General features: G+C 37.8%; 1 protein-coding gene across 4 annotated transcripts in view; it reads left to right on the top strand.

Annotated features, from left to right (window-relative positions):
• LOC146432426 (transcription initiation factor TFIID subunit 4-like) overlaps positions 1–22,928 on the top strand; it is a 146,505-nt gene that overhangs the window by 54,608 nt on the left and 68,969 nt on the right. For 3 of the 4 annotated variants that reach the window (XM_085072067.1, XM_085072065.1, XM_085072064.1), the window contains exons 11-13: positions 8,984–9,114; positions 11,039–11,164; positions 21,278–21,334. In XM_085072067.1, coding sequence (XP_084928193.1) covers positions 8,984–9,114; positions 11,039–11,164; positions 21,278–21,334 — 314 coding nt within the window. Of the gene's footprint in view, positions 1–8,983; positions 9,115–11,038; positions 11,165–21,277; positions 21,335–22,928 lie in introns of those variants that run through there. The other variant, XR_014854591.1, reaches the window with a different exon arrangement.

A 22,928-nucleotide genomic window follows, 5' to 3' on the forward strand; every position in this document is an offset into this window, starting at 1 on the left:
TTGAAAAATTAATGGAAAAAACATTCCATCCTGACCTAATATACAGATAAGATGGTCTAACTTAGGGCAGACCAAGGCATAATTTTGGTGCACAGTGAGCACTACACACTTTTAAAAAAAAAAAAAATCTTCCAGCAGCATTTCCTTATGCTACTGTTAGAGAAAGGATGATGGACTCTGTTACCCAGTGTAGGTTTACTTAATTTTTTATACAGTTATATAAATACTTAAGTATTTATTACCAGTATAGTTAGTATTGAAAAAGCTAAATCCACTATAGTGCCTGAAATATACTTTGTGTGGTTTTGTGCTAAGTACATTCACACTACAAAACTTAAAAGTCTCAGCTGAATTTTACTTTGCTAGAATTGTTTAGTTGGTATTTACTTTGGAGTAATTATTAAATTTAACAATATTAAAATTGTGTAGCATTTTGTCCAGCATTTTTATTCTTTTAGGTCACATTACAGGGCTGGTTATCTTTTTTTTCTGCTGTGTCTTGAACTGAACATGGCTATGTATTTTGAGGATTTTAATCTGCAAGTTCAGAATTTGGAATTTATTTAAAATAACTGATGTTTGAGCAGTTTCTCAGTTTCACAAAATGCTTCCTGGACAATCAGCCCAAGATGGGTGGTTCTGAAGAAGAGCAGGACAAACACCTCTCCCAGCAAGTCGGGAGTTCTCAAGAAGGTTGTCCACTTTGTCCAGGAGCTGGCTCATGGGCTAATTCTTACCCAATGAGAGGAGGAATGTTTTTTTACAAACGAGGTTACTGCAGTAAGGAATGTAGGGCTTTCCATAGTTTTGTAAATAACAATTATGAGGTGATATTTAGTCATTCTCTTTAACGAAGTTGTCATTCCATATGAAGGTGAATTGGAAGTGTTGAACAGTATCAGATAGTGGTTTGCAAAACCTTTCACATTGCAGCTGAGGGCTCCTTTGGAGCTGTGAATTATATCTTGGCTCTCTGCCCCTTACAGAGGGGTGCTGGTTTGTACCTGCTTGAGGGAACCGTGCATCAAATCTCAAAGCACTTGGCAGGGATTCTCTCGTTTGGCAGGAAACACTCCCTAGCCTGGGGCTTTCCTAAACATGCTCCAGGTTACAGGTTCCTCAGAGGCGCCTGCTCCAACCACTTTGTTTGGGCTGCCTGTTCTTGTGAAGGTAGCAACTGAAGTTTTATAGTTTCTCCTTTCCTCATGCTGTCTTCTAGCAGCAGACCGGCTTAACAGTACAGCAAGTCAACATTGATTAAATTATCTATGCATTTAGTTAGTAAGACTTAAATTGAGGCTTTTATTTAAGGGACTGAAATCAGAAAATTATAGCTAAAATTATCTTGCTTTTGCTTTTGCCTGGGATCAGTAGGTTATCTTGCATCCCTAGGAATCTCTAATCTTAATCGTCAGAACTAGGAGTTGCTGTTTGCACTACCACTGTTTAACAAGTTCTGCCTTCAGTTTTTAGTACTGAAAGTCTGTCTGAGGCTCTGGTAGCCCCACCCCCCCAACACAACCCCAGGGTATTCTGTACCTAAACAACCTCCTTAATTTTTTCCTTCCCTGTGTTTTATCCCTCATTCTCTAGTTTAATATTTAGGGTTGGGTTTTCCCCTTGATAGCACTAGGAATGCAGCATTGATGGATGACTTTGTGGGCTGAGGACACTGCTCTGTGGGAGACGTACCCTATTCTTAAATTCCACCTGATGAGGTTGAGAGAAGTGAGTTCAGTAATTGCCATTTGTTCTCCTCAGGATGTCAAGGGCCCTTAGCACAACAGAGTTGTTTCCTCTTTGTGTTTAGTCAGTTGAATGGGATTGGTCAGTTAAGAATTATTGATACGACAGTATCAGACAAAGCACCCATTGCTTTCTCTTCATTTCATTACTCACTTTCTGTAGAGACCACAAGAGCTGTGTCTTACACCAGTATTGCTTGTCTAGTTTCAGGTGAGCTGCTTTCCCCCCTAACCCCAGTTATTTTTCAGCCTAGAATTTCCAGAAGTTTCTGTATATTGTAAGTCTTGAAAACTGTCTACTTAACCAATCGTGTTGTATTAAATTACACGTGATTGTACAGAGATTAAGGTGTTTTAAATGTTTCACTGCTACATCTACAGCAGAACTATAAAATTGACAGTTTCCCTTATGCTGTTGAAGGAATAGAATTTATTAAAGAATTGAATAGTTTGGAAGGCTGCAGGAATTGAAGTGATAGCGTTTCCACTACATTGCTTTTCCTGATGGGGAAGATTGCAGGGGGACTGAGGCAGGTAAAACTGGTGGTTATTTTGGGATAACAGACGAAGGGGGCTTGAGCCTACAATTGTAGATGCAATCCAAGGTAAAAGCCCAGCATGTCTGTGCTGTGGGCAGGAGGGAGGTGGATAGATCTGACCCACCCAATTCTTTGCTGCATTTTTATAGGACTGATGGTGTTGAATGAGGTTAAATAAAAGCTTAAACAAATAATGTCTCAGGTTGGAGGGGGGTGGACTTCGGTCTCTATTTTGTAATATACACACTGGCTGTAATGGCAGAAGGGGCATGGACCTAACGAGTCTGGTTCCAGTTGGATCTTGGGCCAATATTTCATTCACAGAATTTAATGTTCAAGTTGCTGCTGGTGTTAGGAGTGCTTTCTGCATTTCTGACCTGTGGTTAGGACAAACAGACACGAATTATGTACCCTCCCAGTGTGTCTGGTGAAGGACAGTTTTGAGGACAACTCAAGCCCTAAGTATGAGCTGTTTAACTGTTTAAAGCCAGTTTTTCAAGGTTTTTTTGTGTTGAGTGTAAATGTAAAGAGATTTTATACAGGCACTCAATAATTTATCACATCAATAATCAGAGTCAGACCTGATGTTTTACAAATAATTTTTTTCTTTGATCTCAATCCTGTCAGTCCTCTTATAGTATAAATTATTAAAATATGTTTTTGATTCTTTGAAAGCCTATCTGCAAAGACAGTATTTTTCTTCTGCTTCCCAAATAGGGCAGTACCCTCCTTATGATTTGTTTCGGTTTTTGATCAATAAAATATAATTAAACTTTTAAAGTGCAGCAAAGCCAGTCCCTTTCAGATAGCTAAGCAGATGATAGCAGAATTTTCATTTCTTGGGATCTGAAAAGTTTTCAGTTACAAGGTTTAGGTGCTTTTATATTTGTAAAAAACAATCTTGTGCTACTGACACATATGCCAATATCACAATAATATTGCTGAACATTTTTTCTCTTGAGATTTTTGCAACTTGTATCTAAGTTCTGACTGTAGTTCTGTTGCAATATCACAAACTTTTAAATATATTTTATTTGTAACAAAATATCCTAACACTTCTTTACATGGTGTCTCATATACTGGAGATCTTTATTAAATCCTGATTGAACCAGAGTTTGCTATTAAAGCTTCCAGACATGTAATTAAGAATTAACATGTAGGCGGACTTTGTGGTATTCTGTAATGCTTGGCAGATAAAAAATTTGCACTTTGAGGGTATTAATTTGTCCCTTCTATTTCTCACGTAGGATAGTGTGACTCTTAAGTAGTGTCTGGTGCCTCCGAGGATGTGGTGTAACTGAGTTCTACCGCAGAGAATTGAAGTTTTCATTCAAGCAGTCATCACTTCTTGATGGTCTTGTACAGTTCTGGTGTAGTAGAGATCTGGCAGGAACACTTGGATAAAAAGTATGACCTTAGTTTTGTCTTTAAAAATACCAAAACTCAAATTCAGCTGGAGAGATGGGTTAAAATTATAGCTTGGAACGTTGCTTTGCTCCAGCTCTTTTTTTTTTTGTTGTTGTTGTTAACCTTGATGATGTTTTTATCATAGCTCTAGGAAAAGTTCAAAATTACATTGCTAAAGTAATTTTAAAGACTTGAGGCATATACTTGTTATCCAAAATGTCTAAATTTAACAAATGCATTATTTAAAAGCAAGCAACTCTTTTCAAATTCCACAATACTTTTGATCACAAGACTGCAAATTAAGATTGCCACATCATCAAACTTAAAGCACATTTATATGATCACCTAAAAATCAGAAAGAAGTTCAACTTTTTTTTAAACAAAAGACAGGGGAAAGCACTCTATTGATAGAAGTAAGTTATTCTTCTTTTAATCTTTATTTTCCCTTTGGTTTCTGCACATATTTAAGTGTATATATTGTAAAGACTTACTGCAATGATCAGATGGTGCAGTTAAGACCAGAATTCAGAATGCTAGGGCCTCTATAAAAATATCTGTAGAGGAAGCCACTGTCCAGTGACTTGGTTAGAAAGATGAATAATAACAAGGATATTTGTGTTTTGTGATACAATTAGCTATGTTTAGTATTATAGAATATATATGTGTATATACATTTCGTATAAAGTATAAATCATATTTCTGTTCCCACATCATTACCACTCTAGGGAATCTTGAAAAGAGAAGAGAAGCCTTTTCATAGTAACACTGGCAAAAGTAATTAAGCAGACTAGAAGAATATGTCAGGAATTTACTATTTAGAGATAAATGTTATTTTCCTTTGATGGCAGAGAGAATTCCAGTATGCTTTTTATAATAGAGTGGATGAAATTTTATAAAATTTATAATGAGTGGATCTCAGGAGGAGATGTGGCAGTGAAGGAAAAAAATACTGAGGTGTTAATATAGAAATATAAGAAAATTAACAGTTGCCAGCCCTGTGCATAGATTCAGTTTCTCTTTGGCATTTTTTCTGAGCAGCAGAAAGCAAAAAATAAAGACAATCTCTAAGCAATGGTATCACAACATCTCTTGGGTCAGTGCATTCAGTACAGTGGTGTGAACAACTGTGTATGAAAGTATAACCAGGCCAGCATTTCCAAGTGGAGATGAAATTGGTAATTTTCCCACCCTTGTCCCAAGTACAACCCAAGTATTTAAGAAGCGTGCCAAATCTCCATGTAGTATACAGCTTTGGAATGCACTCTGCTTCTGACATCCCAAGCTAACAGGGTTTAACTAATGTAATTTAGAGCAGGGAAGATGTGATGATGCTTCCACACATGACGAATCATGTGGATGACAAGATGACTTTCAAAAAATTTATCTTTTTGTCATCTGGTTCCTTGATGCTAATTCATTTGGGGGAAAAATTGTATTCTTTTTCTCTTATCCTGTTTTCCAAAGAATTCTAGCCGTAAGTGTTTGAATATTCCATTTGCCTTTCTTCTTTCCCTTCAGGTCACTTTTGAGTCGATTGATAAATCAGGAGCTAGGTAGAGCCCCTCTGTGTGTCTGAGTTGAGGGGTAAATGAACCCATTTTTTCCTTTCCTTTGCTCTTCTGCGTGGTTTGCTGCCAGTGAGCTCTCTGGCACAGACTAGCTGGGCTCAGGGTCTCTGACTGTGACCAGCTGGCATGCTGGACCAGTACGCACTGGGAGATGTGCCAGGGGGTTATCTGAGATGTAGGAGAGATCTCAGGGTATTGGGCAGTAATAAGGAATATGGAAGGACATATGCAGGAGGACAGGGGTCATTGAATTGCTCAGATTGGAAGCTAACTTTAGTGGTTATCTGGTCCAATCTCTTGCTCAAAGCTGGATCGGCATTGAAGTTATACTGGATTGTTCAGGGCATTATCTGCCTAAGTCTTAAAAATTTGGGAGGTGGGAGAGTCTACAACTTGTTTGTACAAAGTGTTCCATTATTTAATTGTCTTCATAAGAGAATTGTTCTCTGTATCCAGTCAGAAACAGCTGTTTTAGTTCATGAATTTATTTCTCATTCTTCTTCCAGGCAGCCTTAATGAAGGGTCTGGTTCCTTCTTCCCAATGAACTCTCCCTTCAGTCTTCTTACTCCAGGAAGAACCCTCAGGTTCTCCTCGTATAGATCACATGTGCCAACCCCATAACCATCTTGCTGACTTTTTCCTGTAGTCAAGTTTTGTCATGCTTTTCTTTTACTGGATGACTCAAACCTGCAGGACTGTAGATGTGGGCTGAATGAAGAGGAGTAATTGCTTCCCTTGATGGGTTGGTTACCCTTGATTTACTGTTTTGCTGTAGATACAGCCCACGTCTTCATCAATGCTGGGGTGCACTGCTGGATGCTGGATAACCTGCTGGCCTCCATGCTCTCCTGTGCTTCCCATTGGTTCTACTGACCCCAGCCCCATGTCATTCCAGTGAGTCTATCCCAGGCACAGTGCTTTGCATTTGTCCTTCCAGAGTTCCATGAAGTTCCTCTTGTTCTGCTCACCAGGTCCTTCCCTCTGCATCACTCAGGGCAGTGCCACCTGCAAACTTGGTGAGGGGGCTTTGTATCACACCCCTGAGGTGCCTGAGAAACCCATAAGTCCCAGGACAGATTCCTGAGGGCCTCCATGGCCTCCGGGTAGTTTTCTTGCCTTGGGAATATTGTGTTGAGGGATTTTAGGAGGAGAAAGTTACTGGGATATTGCAGAGGCTGATGAAGGACAAGAATCTTAAGGAATCAGGTATCTCAGAGAATGGTCCATTGATTGTAGATGAATTTCTGAAGAGTTAAAGGGACAAGAAAAGTCTTATAATGGTTGAATTTACATAGAATAAAATTCTTAAAAATTAGAAAGACCTATATTGTGAAAAAACCTAAGGTGATGACAGTTCTTGTTATAAAAGGAATGTGTGTTTTCAGAGAAGTTGGGTAGCTGTTGTTACACTGAAATTCAAAGAATTTTCACAGTTACACATTCACACCCCTAATCTGGAATATGGCAGAATTCCCCAACACTTTTCTGGATACTAGTTAATTAAATGTCCCTTCTAACTTGCATTTTATCTTTCAGACTAGGGTTTTTTGATTGATGGCTTTGCTTACATGTGTTTGCATAATAAAATGGTGCATGCTCAAATAGGCATTGATATTGCCAGTCTGACTTAGAGGAATCGCTCCTGCCCATAGGAATCGTCCTCCTGACTTCAAGGACTTCATTTGCTGGGGTGGCAGTTGCAGCGTTGAGATTTAATGCGTTTGTCTGCTTCCCATTACACGTTCAGCTTTCAGCAACGTGAGTGCAGCTCCAGCTCTATTACACAGGACAAATTGGGCACCAAGAAAGGTTTAATTTATTTTTTTCCTCACGATAAAGGGAAAATTAGTTAAAAATTATATATACATCTTGCTGAAATCCTTAAGGTAATGTGTAAGATAGGGAGTCGGTGATTAAGTTAGTTTAAGAGGTAAGGACTTCAAAGAATCCTTAAAATGAGCAGCAGTGATAGCTGGAGAGGAGAACTGTGCTGGGGAGGTGCGGCCGAAGAGCGCCGTGGGGCTGTGGTACAGCAGCCCCTGGAATGGGCAGATCCCGGCGGGACGGGATTCAAGGGAAGGGAAGGGGGCAGATCCCGGCGGGACGGGATTCAAGGGAAGGGAAGGGGGCAGATCCCGGCGGGACGGGATTCAAGGGAAGGGAAGGGGGCAGATCCCGGCGGGACGGGATTCAAGGGAAGGGAAGGGGGCAGATCCCGGCGGGACGGGATTCAAGGGAAGGGAAGGGGGCCGATCCCGGCGGGACGGGATTCAAGGGAAGGGAAGGGGGCAGATCCCGGCAGGATGGGATTCAAGGGAAGGGAAGGGAAGGGGGCAGATCCCGGCGGGACGGGATTCAAGGGAAGGGAAGGGGGCCGATCCCGGCGGGATGGGATTCAAGGGAAGGGAAGGAGGGACGGGACGGGGCAGGTGGCGGCGCCCCCTGGCGGCGCGCAGGTGCCGTCCCCAGCCTGTCCCGCTCCGCTGCGCTCAGCTCCGGGACCCGGGACACGGCCCCGCCTTTTGATTCTGCCACAGCATCCTTTTAGACGTGGGATGGTTTCTTGCTCTTGAATTTAGCCAGGGCAAGATAGGAACGCCTCGCAAAGCAAGCGCTCGCTCTCATGCATCCGAGGTCTGTGTTTGCTCCGGAACCCCTTCCCAAAAGAGGATTCCTCCTGCAATTGGCTCTGCAGGAAACACTATCCAAAAGAGTCACAGATTTCCTGTAGTGTTTTCACGTGTCCCAACCAAACCCCTTTTACAAGTCTTGGCCCATTCAATGGAAAACTGACTGAGCATATTTATTCTTTTGTGGTGCGTCAACTCCAGTGGTACACGCAAAATGCAACTACACGTTTTTTTCCTGTATAAAATATATGTATCTGTGTGTGCACACTGGGAGTTTTCTATCCATAAAACTGTTCTGCCAGGACTACATATGCCCTTGTCAGACTGTGGTTTAAATGAATACATATATTCGTATACCTACAAATTTATACCCAATATTTAGTAATTATTTTAATGAATTTAGGCGTCCTTAAGTGTTACCTATATTCTTTTTTTTTTCTGTAGCTTGGATGGTTTTTAAATATGTGAATACATTAGACTGTAGACTGTTTTTCCTTATAAACTCAGCATGGTTTATCAAATATCCAAATAACTATGAATATGTGTTAGGGCGACAACTGGTGTTTCTAAACAACTCTTTTTAATATGACTTTATTTCTCTGCCTTCAATTAATAGGTTTTCTTCCCCCTAAAGAATTGCTATTATAAGTACTATGCCAACGGTGTAGGCTAAAGGATGCGACAGAATGCTTTGGGCTGCAGCCTCCCCTGCTTGACACTAAAACTCATCTGCACTAAGGCTTCTGAAAATAAAGGAATTGTTTTTTCTTGTGTAGAACAACTGAGAACTCAGATTGTCTCACTCTCTGATATGCCTTAATATGCTGGGCTAAAATTCAGCAAAGTTCTTAAAGGCATTCAAGTGTTAAAGAAATTCTCTGATTTCTCTTTCCAACATGTAAAGTATAGTCACACCCTTTTCAAGGGATCATGACTCTGTCACCAAAGCCAGTAATTACACTGTCATGGATTTTTCTATTCAGGAAAATGAAGTTATTAATGAAGTCCTTTAGAGCTTTGTTTTTGTTTTGTTTTATTTTTAGCTATGGGGTAAACTAATTCTGTTTTGTTTTATTTTGTTTTTTTGCTTTAGCTAAAAAACTAGGAATTACTGATGTGCCAGCTGAGGTCGTTACTTTTATTTCCCATGCAACACAGAACAGACTAAGAACAGTGATAGAAAAAGTGACAGTGATAACCCAGCACCGAATGGAGTCCTACAAAGTAAGTGTGCCCAGAAAGGGGTTTGTGTCACAGAGCACAGTGGGGCTGGGTGTGCTCAGCACAGCAGTGTTCTGGTTCATTCTGCAAAGCTTCTCTTGACTGCTGGTTTGTCCGCTCAGCAGATACACACTGGTGGGATGATAGATCTGCCTGGCAGCTCATCTTCCTCCTCTCCGATGGAATTTGTGTGTAGAATTGTTTTTGTCTTTCTGTGCTAATGTGTCTGGCATGGTGCATGTGCTGAGCTATTTCTGCTCATGGATTGTGACTAAGACACCTTTTTTGACAAGGTATCCGTGAATTGGATCAAAATTGCGTTGGTATTTAGGAATCTATAGTGACTTTACTGGATGCGAGAATTATGAGTATTTTACAAAAGTTGCCAATGTGTCTTAAAACAGCAACTAAAGAATTCAGCTGTAAATTCTTCACTGTAATTAAACATGATTTTCTCTTTAAAAAGAATTTTTAAAGGTAAAATGCTACTCTGATTCTTTTGTTAGTGATTGTATTCCTGAAGAAAACTGAAACAATTTTGATATCTTAAACCAGGGTGAAGTTCAAATAAGGATGTACAAACCAGTTTGGAATTCAAATGAATCAAACATCTTTATTAATATGTTTGAAATACCTTTTCCAATAGAAATAAGATGCTTGTTAATTATTACAGTTGTTGAACTGGTGTCGAAGCAAGATGGCAATAAGTAGTTGTGTGTTGTCTAAGCTGTATTTAGATTTCTTTAGCACATTGAATAGCTCTGGTTTAGTTTTTTTGGTTTTTCTATCTTTTGTGGTGTACTTTCTTGTAGTCCTGGAGTGGCAGTTTAGTCAGCTTTGGACTGTGTCTTAGCTGTTACCATGACCTCAGTCATGGTTGGACTAATTCTATGTGATATTTGCAAAAATAATAATCTCTGTGACTAGTGTCAACATTATTGTGATAGAAAAATGGATTAAAAAATAAAGGCCACTGTTCCTGGTTATTATGTACACTTACATGATTCATTACAATTGATGGATACATTCTACTCATTTGGACTAAAAGTAAAATCATCTTGTTTCTTTCCAGTATTCTTTATCAGCTTCAGCAGTGTTAAATCCCTCCTTCTTTCTTTCTTGGATGGCATCTGAGAAGAAAACAGTTTGCTTAGTCCATGTTAAGCCAAAGATGCATTTAATGTCTTAACAGATCCTTAGGAAAAAAATAGTGTTGTCTCTGATTGAATTGTATCATTGTCATTGTATTCCGTATTTTTCTTGATTAATGGTCTTCTTTGATTTCATAGCATTGTAGTCAGAAAGGAAAATATTATGTAGATAAATGGGTGGAAGTAATGCGTATAACTTATTTTTCTGGCTGACATTCTGAGTGTTCTCCATGTGGTTCATGCCATAAACTCTTCCGGTTGTTGTGTTCTAGAAAAGCTTGCATGCTCTTAGTTGTCATAAACTTCTGTTTTAATTGTAGTTAGGGGCTTATTTTCAACTGAATTTTTAGTTTTAATGCTTTTATAATGTTGCATCTTGAGAAAGTCTGTTACTAGTTCAAGATTAGTACAAATGCAGGAATTATAAGTTATAAGCCAGGTTAAAAACTTTATCTAGGATTATTCAGTAATGAAGTTAAGCATTTTAGATGTGTTCCACCATTAAGCCTGTCGGGTTTATTTTTTTAACTCTTTGATGTATCTGGTGCTGATAAATCAATGCTTGGTTTTTTAATTTGCTTATATATTAATTAAATTATCAGATTCTCACTTCATTATTAACCATAGGCTGGCTTCATTCCCTGAGCCTAAAAAATAATAATTTTCTTTTTACTGCTAGTACAATGGAAAGATTTTAATGTGTACACCTACAGCCTTTAAATAGGTAGTCTTGATCAAAATGCATGTTCTTCTAAAGGCCTGTCCCTGTTTTACAGGATGATGAATGGTACGAACAAGCCACAGATGTCCGATCGCAGCTAAAGTTCTTTGAACAGTTGGAGCGTTTAGAAAAGCAAAGGAAAGATGAACAAGAGAGGGAAATCTTGCTGAAGGCTGCCAAGGTATCCCTTTTACTCTGTTTTTTTAACTGGTTAACAATCCATAGCCTTCAAACAATTATTTAATTTTGTGGTATCTGTTTCATGAACACATTTTGTTTCTTACAATTGAAAAGGTACTGTTGTTGTGACATCACACCTTGAGCTCGTGAGTCAGGCTCTGATCTGTGCTGACTCCAGGCCCACCTGCCTGGGATGCCTCTGTGTTTTCAACATACACCTCTGAATTTGATGAGTTCTTGGGAATATAGGAGACAGTGGCTAACATTTTCAAAATAACTCTGTGAAATAATTTTTACAATTGCCTTTGAAATTTAATAGATGCCAAGGCCACTGGAGAATCATAGCTTACACTTCTGGTCTTCAAACAAATTCAGTAAATTCTTAAGGATTTTTTTGAGGTTTTTTTACTTCATAGGTTTTTAGACTTTGTTTTTAAACAATTTTTTTCATTTGTTTATCTTAATTTAAATGTATTCCAGTTGCTTCTCTAGAACTGCATTATTTGATTGATTCATGCCTGTCTTCAGTTAACTGTTAGTTCTTCAGGACTAGTTCCTTTGTAACATTAAGTCCAGAGACTGAATATTCATACATGCAATAGAGCAAACTCAGATAATACTGTTTCAAGAGCATATAGGGATAGATAAGTTTCCTCCTTGTAACGGTAAATTTAATATATATATCATATCTAACTGCAAATAAGTTTATCTCTTCGTTACCCCATTTTTAGTTCTGTTTGAATCTTCATTGAGTTATTTATTGTATATTCTGAAGACATTATACAGAACAACTCAGTGTTCAATGGTAACACAGCCTCCTGACTTTGTGCCATTAATGTTCACAAATTGAGAGATTTAAAAAAAACCCAAACAATTAGCCTTGCTTATTTAGAAATCTATTTCTCAATCAGGCTATTGTAATCTGGCTTGTTTGCATTCTTAGTGTACAGTCATTTACAATGTTATATATTCCACAAATTTTTACTTAACATCGATAGTCTTTAAATGTTTTGATGAAAACATATTTGCTCTTTTAATTCTAAATTAATATTTATTAAAAATAAATAAATGCTTATTTATTGTTATGATAATGCTTGTTAGTTGTGTTGGTTGTTTTTCTAATGGACATTGAGAAAAATGCAGTAGCTTATAGCCCTTAGTTCAGAAATGTTTCCCTCACTGCACAAAGCCCTATGCAGGCTAATCTGAGATTGGGTTAGAGGACCTCCTGGTCTTCCTTCCAACCTGAATTCCTTCATGAATTGATATTCTGTGTTTTGGGCAGGGTTTTTTGTTGTTGTTTTAGTCTTGGCTAATAAAAAGTCCTGTGAAGTCTGAATTTAAGAAATAAATACATAATCATCAAATTTGATTCCTACAGATTACAGAAAGGGCAAATTAAAAAATTCTGCAACAAAGAAATGTAAAAGGATCCCCTAACTGATTTGAAAAAATTACCTTAAAGAAAGTAATGAATGCGTAAATCAGCTTTATAACCAGGAGTCAGCTTGGAAGAAATACTATAAAAATATATGAAGGTGAAAAAAAAAGGTGTTAAAAATCCAAAACCACACTACAGAGTTGCCATGGAAGAGCAGTGCTGATTTATCAGTATTAAAGTTTAGAGAGAGAAGTTGAAGATACTGTGAACCTCTTGTGAGCTGCTTATGCAATGTTGTGATTTCAGTGTAAATGCCAGTTTGGAACTGAACATCCTTTGTTCAGCTGGTGCTCCCCAGTCTGTTCTCATGGATGGGTGACCTATTGCAAGGCTTACATAGGACATAGTTTGGTAAAATATGGTCAGGTTACAATTTTTATTCTAAAAATAGATTTTACATTATTTCCTTAGAATCTGTGGTGCTGCTGAAATGGAGAAGCACCCATACATGAACAGTGACATCTTTGGAGGTCTTTATTCTGAATTCTTGTGTTCTAATTGCTTACCGAGGATTTTGATTTTTTTTCAGTTTTTCTCTGAACTTCCTTTGTTGTGTGAGCAGATCTCAGTTCTGGTGGGAAGGATGCAGTAATTGTAATGACACAGTTAAAATCTGCCCCAGCTGCCTGGTGAAGTGATACCCATCAGTACCCACTTTGTGTCTGTCTGTGGCCTGGTGATGTTTGTGTCTGCAGAGAGGGAGATGCTTAAACTGGCTCTGGAGACTCAAATATCTACCATACAGAGGCCTTGTTCCTCCAGTCATGGCATCTTTGTCACCTTGACAGTGTTGTCTTTAAAGGATTAAAACCTTTGGGGTTTAAAGTAAAATTTCTGTTTTCCTTGCTACAGATGCTTAAACCTAAAAATCATGCTTACATTTATTTATAACTGCAACTTCTTAATGTGCCATTTAGACAAACAGTGTGATCTTTTATCTTGGAGGTGTTTTGACATGTTACTGTGTGACATGATTTTACTGTTACTCAGCAGAATCATTTTAGGGAAAGTTTCAAAGCTTCCTGGTAGTGGTACCTCATCAGCTGTCTTGCATGGAAGAGCAATAAACAGGTTGAACTTGCACAGTGAAAATTCTTTTGTAATTATTTACACTTTGGAGCCTTGGTAACAGCCACAGTCCGGGTTTTGATGAAGAATAAGATAGTGAAGGAAATGTTTTGGGCCTGAAAGTCGATGGTATTAAATAATCTACTCAATAACAGGATAATCAATGGAGAAGATAATCAAGAATGAAGGAATAGCTTGAAATCATAGGGGAGGCAGCATGAGTTTTTGGGAAGCCTTGAAACTGATTTGGTAATTCAGCATTATAGTTCAGTAAGGGTTAAAAAAAAAGTAAATTATGGCCAAAGAAAGTGTCAGGGGTGCAGGTTTTTGTTGTTTTGAGTGGTGGGTAGGTTTCTTTAGGAGGAGAAAGGAAAATATGTGACACAAGTGTTCTGGTTGATCTGGAACCATAATTTCAGCTGTTGCAGTAGGAAATGATTGCAAAATTTGTAAGCACTCAGATGGGGTTGGTTTTGCTTCAGGAAATGTTTTTGGGGAAACGAGAGATCAAATCAGATGAAAAGGTAGAAGAAAAACAAAGTTAGGTTTCAAAAAATACAAATTTTGACATTTTAAGAAAAGTCACTAAAGTTAAAACTAACTGTGAAGCTACAGGAGTGTATTTGAAACAAAACAGCAATATTGCTTAGCTTGTTAAATCAGAGAATTTTACAAAATCTTACGTTCCATGCCTGGGAAATACTTGAGAAATAGAAACTTCATATCACAAGCTTAGAAGAATTGTGACTGATGTTCTCATTCTAGTGAGATATTTTGGGTTAAGGCAGATGTGACAGGAAAGGAAAAATCATGCTATGCTGTAGTAGCAATGCAACATACAATTTCTTTTACATTAAAAATCAAAACTACTACTACACTGTTTCAGGAGCCAGAATGATCTCCTGCACCTCAGGGATCCCACATCATGTTCCACAACGTTTCAGAACATTCCAAAATGTTCCACAGCGTTCCCATACCAGCCTTAAACATGTGGCCCAAAGCACTTCTCTAATTTACTTTCTAGTAATTATTTTTATTATGGAAGTATTTAAAGGCATCTTGGTCCCCAAACAGTGAGATCCAGTCACCTCCTGCTGCTGGAAGAGCTCCTGTTTCAAACACTCAGATAATGTGATGTTCTCAAGAGGAGAAGCTGTACAGGGAGGGTCTGAGCTGGCTTGGTTGTCACTGATTTTGGGTTTCCTTCCTGACATGAGCATTACAGGTGAAAAAAAAGGCATAAGGAGGGACCATCTTATGCATAAGCAGTAGAGTAGTCTCTTTGAAGGAAATATTTTGGAGAGTCAACTCTTGGCCCTGGTTTGTTTGGCCAGGAAGAGCCAGTGGCTGTTGTTGCCAGGTGTGTGCAGAACCAGACATGCTGTGCAGCGGCCTTTGGGGATTGGTACAGGGAGTAGTGAGGGGAGCTAAGGAGAGTCTTGAGGCTGCAGAAAGGTCAAAAGCCAGACTAAAATCACTTGAGGAATTTACCTTTACATTTGACATTGTGTGTCTCGTGTGGGTTTTCTATAAAAAAAAAAGCCAACAAAAAAAACAAACCCAACCCAAACCCCACAAAGCAGTGGTCTTATTATAGTAAATCTCTGTTCTTGCTGCTTTCATGGCTATTTCCAAAACCTGTAAAATGCAGGTGTTGTCTGTCAAGTTGAATGAAGTTCTGGTTCTGGGCTAATGATGGAAATATTTCTGGCAGCAGAAGGAGTAGGAGGTTGTAGCTGATTTGTTGTTTTGTTGGTTTTTTTTTTGAATTATTCTTTGGAGGGAGTGGTGACAGTAAGGAATTACAGCTTGGGGTTGTCCTGGCTCTCAGAAAATGAATGAATCATACTTCTATGTTATAATGTATGGTAAAGTGGATCGCATTAAAATTAGTTTATTAGTTGGATCACATTAAAATTAGTGTTAATTGATCTGCTCAAACTGGCTGAGTGCATGTTTATTTTATTATAAAATTAATGTTGGAATTTAATTTCCAATATATACATTCAATTAGTCCATTATTTTGAGTGTTGTGTATTAGTAGCACAAGTCTGACAGGTTCTGGGATCTTAAATACGACTATCACAAGAGTAGGATGTGTTCTGTAAAAAGAAAATTTATGTAAGTAAATGGAAAACTATGTTTAGAGTTGTTTGTAAAGTTAATTAGCATTTATGGATGATAGTGATTTTTATAGTACTATAGGCTGAAGGGCTCTTTTATTGGAGAGATCATTGAAATTTGGTGCTGCAGATTTCCTTCCACACATGTGCTGTGATGACTTGGAGGGGCTGCTCTGTGAGTCCGAGATGAGTTCAGCTGTCATTCCAATTTAATCCTTTCCTCTCTTCTGAGAGCAGTGGATACAATGCAGTCCCCTGTCTGCATGGGCACGTGGAACTCACTTCTGATGAGAGGAGAGCAAAGGGGGAATTATTGTGTTGAGATAATTTTCTGAATTTTTAGGAATTTGTTACTGCAATTTTAATGATTTTAATATAAATCATTTTTCAGAGCTGTGCTTTTGCATTCTACCTCACCATGTTCGTAACACTGAGCAGCATTTTACCCTCAGCTATGATGCTTTTAACTTTCACTTTTTATTAACAAAGCTAATGTGAAAGCAAAGTGTTTCATGTTGCCAATTTAATTTCTTTAATTAAAAGTGGAAGTTATAAGCTGGTACAGCCGTGGGTGAAGTTCTAATGTCATCAATGGGGAAAAATAGGTTTAAAATTGAAACTGTTGGCACAGCAGTGGCTCTCAATAGTACAGCACCTGCAGTTGTGACTCTTAACTTTATTTAATGAGAAAAGATGAATTTGAGGCATTAAAGACTCCCAGTGTATATGTTGGGAAGGGGCAATAGAGCTCCAAGTGCCTTAACTGGGATCAGATGTAGTTGAACACAGGAGAGACCCAGTGAGACATTTCCCAACACAGGTGTAGCAAGCTGAGACTTCAAAATCCTTACAAATCTAATGGAAAACTTCTTATTAGTGGATCAAAAATGTAGCAACAGTGCAACTTTGACGTTAATAATCAAGCAAAGTATTGAATAATTACAATTGTGAAACGTATCAGAATTATTTAGTGTGTCTCTCTGCACAGAGTATGCACCAATTTTAAAAATAATTGGTGCATGTATTTAAGTATTATATGGGTTATAGATATCATTATAATTTAAAAAATATTGTTGATTTCTAATTTAAGACAATTCTATGAAATGTAAAATCCTCTTAAGGCTACACTCTTACATGTGTGTAATACTCTTTTTGTGGCCTCCTGCCTTAACACAAGCCAGGGGAAAAGGTGAGGTTTGGAACATTAGGGAGCTTGGTAACATGTAAATGAACCCCCTTATTTCTATTGTTTTGAATACACACATTTAACATACACTGCTTTTCATACTTTGAAAGTCCAATATTTCCATAGACCTGATGTGATCTGTGCAGCTTTCAGTTTCCAGATAAAGAGCTCTCTAACACAAAGCACTTTACAATTCTTTACAAAGCACTTAACACTTCGCAATTAAAATATTGGGTTGTCTGGATTAATAAAAATAGCTGGCCTTTGGGAGAAATGTTGACAAACCTGGTTTGCTAAATAAGTTCTTAGTAGGAGACAGCATTTTAATGTATTTTAAAGTATGTTATCTGCTTAGGATCAGTCCTGAGTTTCTGTAAAATTACTATGGGAAGCTTGCTTGCTTCTAAAGGTGTTTATTCATCAACAGAAAAATACATTACATAAATGCAAGCTGCTTTATTTACAGATCTAGACATGATGAACAGGGAGGGGAAAGTAAAGGAATCATGATAAATTCCTTGAAAGAATTTGATTTGGTGGGTTCTGTGATTAGTGGGTGTTTCTAAAGCTTTAGAGGAAGGAGGCATTGGTACATTAAAAGGTTTTGGAAAAGCACGCTTCACAAAACAGGTGACGTGCTGCATATTAAGATTTGGATGTTAGAGGGAAAGGAGAATGTGGCTAGCACAGTTTTTCCCATGAGAAGTTTTCTTGTGTTTTGTAAATAAAGATAAAGTTTGGATGTTTTTGGAACAGTGTCCCAGAACTTGGGCAGTGCAGGCCTGGCCAATCAGGCCTGGGGGAAGGCTTCTGACTGACCACTCTGGGTGACTTTTGAGAACTCTATAAATGTGATGAAATCAAAACAATAAAGGTCATTCCTTCTTGCCACTGAGAACTGGTGCCTTCATTACTCTGCTAGCTGCTCAACAGCGACAGGAGAAGGGAAGAGGAAGCCCAAAATATGAATTAACTTGAAGAAAAAAGTTAAACTTCAGTTAATAAAAAAGTAGGAATGATTAGTCAGTAGCTTGACAAGAGTAAGTGCAAAATACTAAAATAAATGCTTGGTGATAGTGACATGTAGACAAGCACTACAAGAGCTGAGCAGCAGCAAAATTGTTCAGACTCTTCAGAGGGAAGGAAAGATGTTCACGTGTGGAATGGAGTGTAAAGGGAATCCAGTGACATTTCTAAAGCTTATTTAGGCACCTCTGTTAAGCTTGACATTTGCATTTGCTTATATTTGCTTTAATCTGTGTTGCATCAGCATTGGTGAAGCTTTTGATAATTTACATTAGATCATAAAGTGAAGAATTAATGAAATAGTTGATGTTCATACTTGTCCTTTAATATATTTTAGCCTCCATATGCTGATGATTTTATTTCTGAAGCTTACTGACATGGTAACCAGCAGGAAAGTAATTTAGTCTTAAAAATCTGCTTTTAAAAAGATCTGTTAAAATTCATCTGAACACAAAACAGTTAAATTCCCTAATTTTTTTAATAGAAATGACACATCAAATGTAAAGTTGGAATTCTGCTTATTTGAAACAAGAGCTAGCCTGGGCTCCTTGGAAAGGCTATTTGGCATGGATTCAAGCAATAACTAGACAATCATTGCATTATTCTAAATGTAAAAGTAATTCTGTCTTCACCTTCAATCTGGGTTTATATATGTAACTTCACCTAATATTTTAGATCTTCATTTTGGAAACAAGATTCCTGTATTTAATATCATTCAGGATTTGAGTACCTGTTTTCACCTCTGTAATAATTTTTAGCATTTATTTATTGTGAACAAGCTGGAGGTTTACACAGAGCAGAAGATTTGCTTTTGCATATTGAGATTATCCTGAACTCCAGATCTACTTTCATTTGGTCAGTTTCTGGGGGCAAAGAAAAAGCATGGACTTCTAAATATGTTACTTTTCTCTGTAGCACTTTCAGAGTTTTTTCTTCACTTATCTCGCCCAGGAAATTGCAATGTTACTTTGTTTCTATTGCTTTAATTTTTCACCAGATCGATCTGGTGTGTTTTCCAGGATTTTATCATTTCCATGTAGAAAGTTGGTAACAATATTAGAAGTCTCAGCTGGATTCTCCCGGGACACTCTGCTTTCTCCTAAAGCTGATGTGCTTTTAACTTGTACTTTGCATTTGGCAAATGTTTCAGCTTCATACAGTGGTATAACAGTACTTTCTGTTTCTGTACAGCTTCCATTGTGAGGCTCACAAGGCAATAGAAGCTCATTGCACATTTATAAATTTATCATCAAAACCCATGAAAGGGCTAAATATGCTATTCCATGCATCACACTGGAGAAACTGAGGCTCCCAATGATTGAACTATCATTGCAAAATGACTGCAAGGACATAGTTCAGCTCAGTTCATAAGTACTGACCTGAGCCCACCTCTCAGAGAAGGAACTCACTGACTGAGGTTTTGTTAGTTTAGTTTTTGAAGTAATAGGTATAAATATAATCAAGTTCTTAGTAATTGCTGTGCTGCTTAGAAACACAGATCTCCAACAGACCCACATATTTCATGAAATACCTTTTGTCCTTTGAACATTAACTGGGTCAGATTATATACTTTTTTTTCTTTTTATCTGGCCACAGCTGTAAGAAGGAACTTCAGCCTTTTTTAGGGTGAGGTTTCTTCCTTGGCACAACTACAGCATGGGAGTCTGATTTGGGGTCATTGGCTATCTTGAATTTTAATTTGTCATTCCTTTGCTGCAGGCACTGTCCTGTCAAACTTCTTGTTATACTAACAGACACAAAAGCACTTGTAGATGGTGTTGGAAGGTAAAGCTCCATGTGCACAGTGGAAGAGTTAAGCACATCTAAAAATCTCATTATTGTTTAATGTCACCATGCTTAATCAGCACTGTGTTTTATATGTGTGCTATATTAGCTGAAAAAAATTAATCCCAATTCAAAAAAACCAAACAAACTCACAAAAAAACCACAAACCAACAAAAACTAACAGGACAAAGGATAGAGAATTCTGTGCCATTGTTGCCCTGTCTGCCAAATTATAGCCAAGGCATTTCCATGTATCAAAAACAGTGTGTGGCCCTTTTAAGTGTAACCCCTTAAACCCTATCTCTCCTTGGTTTTCTTAATAAGTCTTTTGACTTCTGACCAGAATATGGTATGAAAAATTTAAACATCAGAAAAAAATCCAAGAATATGTAAGTTTGCAAAACTGATATTCTTTCAAGTTTCAGTTCTGCCTTCAGCATAGCAATAAGCAGAGAACTATAGATAGCAGAGGGCAAGGTATTCTTATCCCTTTAGGAGTTGTGTAAATGATATCACTTTAAATCTCAAAGAAATACTGAAGGAGAGCTACTACATCTCTGAGGTATCAGGAGCAATAGTTTTCCATGGGTGTCACAAGTTTTATTGCAGCTTCTTACAACTTTTTATGCAACCTTTGCTGAATGTTGACCTTTCACACATTTATAAAACCATAATGTGTGTATTACCTGCCTCTTGAGTTTTGAATTCCATCAGTTTGACAATATGTAGTAAGTACAAATATAAATTTAGTAGATTTTATTATATGGTTATAAAATAGTCTGTGTCTAAAGAAATGTACTGTTACAGGTTGTTACTCCAATTAATATTAGAGCTATTGTTCATAGTTTTGAAAGAAAATACAAAACTTGTCATTTAGCAATATTTATCCACTTTTAAAAACGACAACATTAATATTATTAGTAGTGCATGAATGGGTTTAACATAGTGTATTTCTATGCTGTACTCAAGGTAAACTCATATGGAATAGTAGCGTCTTTATTATAAAAATTTACCTTTTGGAAGGGCAGCTCTGCAATGGTTTTCTCCACATTCTCTACCAAGAGCTAAATACAAGCTCAGTTGCACACAGTAAATTTTAAAATAAGTGAATGTAAGGACTTAAATTAAAAAGTTCAGGTAATGGAAAGGGTGTCACTTCCACTCTTGGATGTTTGAATTCGTTTGTATTAAATAACTGAAATCTAAACCTGTATGGAAACTTTAGCATTTACAAAAACATGGTTGGGTTGGTTTTTTTGTTTTTTTAATTCAAATCTAGCCTACATCTCATTTACAACTGAGTATTTAACAGTCTTTTGGGTGAGGCTCATGGGTTTGAAATTGCACTTCTGTCAATTTAAGTGTCCCATGTTTGATACCTTGTATCCTGTTCCTATTTCTTTGCTATTTTTTGACTTATTGCAACAGATGAGGGGTTCTTAAAACATCTGTTAACCTTTTTTCCCCATTTTTTTTAACATGTAGAGTCGCTCAAGGCAGGAAGACCCAGAGCAAGCTAGACTGAAACAAAAAGCAAAGGAGGTAAGCAGAGCTAGAGATCATTACACTTGACATTTCAAGGCTTGAACATATTAATTTTTTATGCCTTGCTACTTGTATATCGTTAATAAAAATCTGACTAAAACTTTTTAGGATGTATTTGTTGCTTTGCCTTTGATCTTAATGTTTGCAAACTAATACATTAATACATGTGAAGCCTAAGGAGATTTTATAAGAGAATATTTCCATACATTACATTTTCATTTCCATTTTAGGTAGCTGTAGCTTTTGTTGGGTTGTTGATGACAGCAGCTCTAGATTTTGGTGGAAAATATATGCCTTTGTCTTTTTGTAAAATGTCACTTTCTTAGAAATGTGCTACTTAACAATTTTGTTCTGGTAACATTCTTTCAAGTAATGTAATTGCCATTGTAATCTACATTGTAATCATTGTAATCATTGTGATTCAGTGGATTATTTACTCATGTGCCTAAATTACAATAATCTAAAAAATATCAAATAATTTCCAATGAAGTTGTGATATGTTATTCTAAGAGTACCTTAATTTCTATAAATGAGTTTGGTCTGGGCACTGTCGTTTGGTCAGGGCACCTCATGGCTTAGGATTGGGTTGTAACTTTCATCAGTTAGAAAGATTGAGATATCTATCAGCTGAAAGCAATTTCAGCAATATTATGCTGGTTTTTTAACCAACTTGTTTGGATATACACATTAGCAGGTAATAATTATGCATTGGAAGGTAATATATACAGAAAAATGCATATATGAAGTTCTTTTGTATTGACCCGTTCTTCCTGTTTCATTTCCCTCTTGGCGATATTCTGTAGCCCCGTTAGCTACACAGATTTTGTATATATAACAGTCAAAAAAATCCAAACACATGGATGGGTTTTATTTGTCTTTATTTCATTATGTGATTGTGTAGTAAGACTTGCTGAAATGAATTCTTGCAAACATTGGACCAGGCCTTAGTATTTCTAGAGTTGGATTTGTCAAGCAAGTATTGAAATGAAATAGAGTAATCAAGTTATTTGGCAGGAAATGAAACAGCATTTTAAAACTGCTTGGGTTTTGTATGTAACCAGTGTATGCAAAGGAAGAATCAGATTTCTGAAAGTAATTGAAGGCAGGCAGAAAGGGCTGTTGAGCTGAGAACTGAAGCTGCCGTGCTGCTGGAAGCGAACAGAGCTGGGATTAATGCATTGCTGCGGCATCAGTGCTTGCGTTCCTGGGGATTCTTTGTCGGCCATTGGAAGCTTGAGGAAGTGAAAGTAAAAGACAGGGATGGTAACTCCACATTTTCCAGTAGTCAGAGTGAACCAGCCTCGTAGTGCCGGTGTGTGGCTGCAGGCCTGCCCTGACTGGGGATTCGGCATGTCCATGGGAGCCCATGCTCCCCAGCAGAGGGAGCGGCGCGGTGCTGACATCGAATGGCAGGGATGGAACTGCTCCGAGTGATGAGGACAGTGCTAGGAGCAAAGAGGAAGCAGGAATTTCGGTGGGAAGTGAATCAGCAGTGGTTAGAGCACACTGGTGTGTGATCGAAGCACCGGGTTTGTCTGAGGCAGGACACTGGCCCTGCCTGCTCTCCCAGTCTGCTTGTAACAGTGCATCG

Source organism: Lichenostomus cassidix, chromosome 11, assembly GCF_008360975.1.
Source record: "Lichenostomus cassidix isolate B80296 chromosome 11, HeHo_3.0, whole genome shotgun sequence".
Classification (NCBI taxonomy): Eukaryota; Metazoa; Chordata; class Aves; order Passeriformes; family Meliphagidae; genus Lichenostomus; species Lichenostomus cassidix.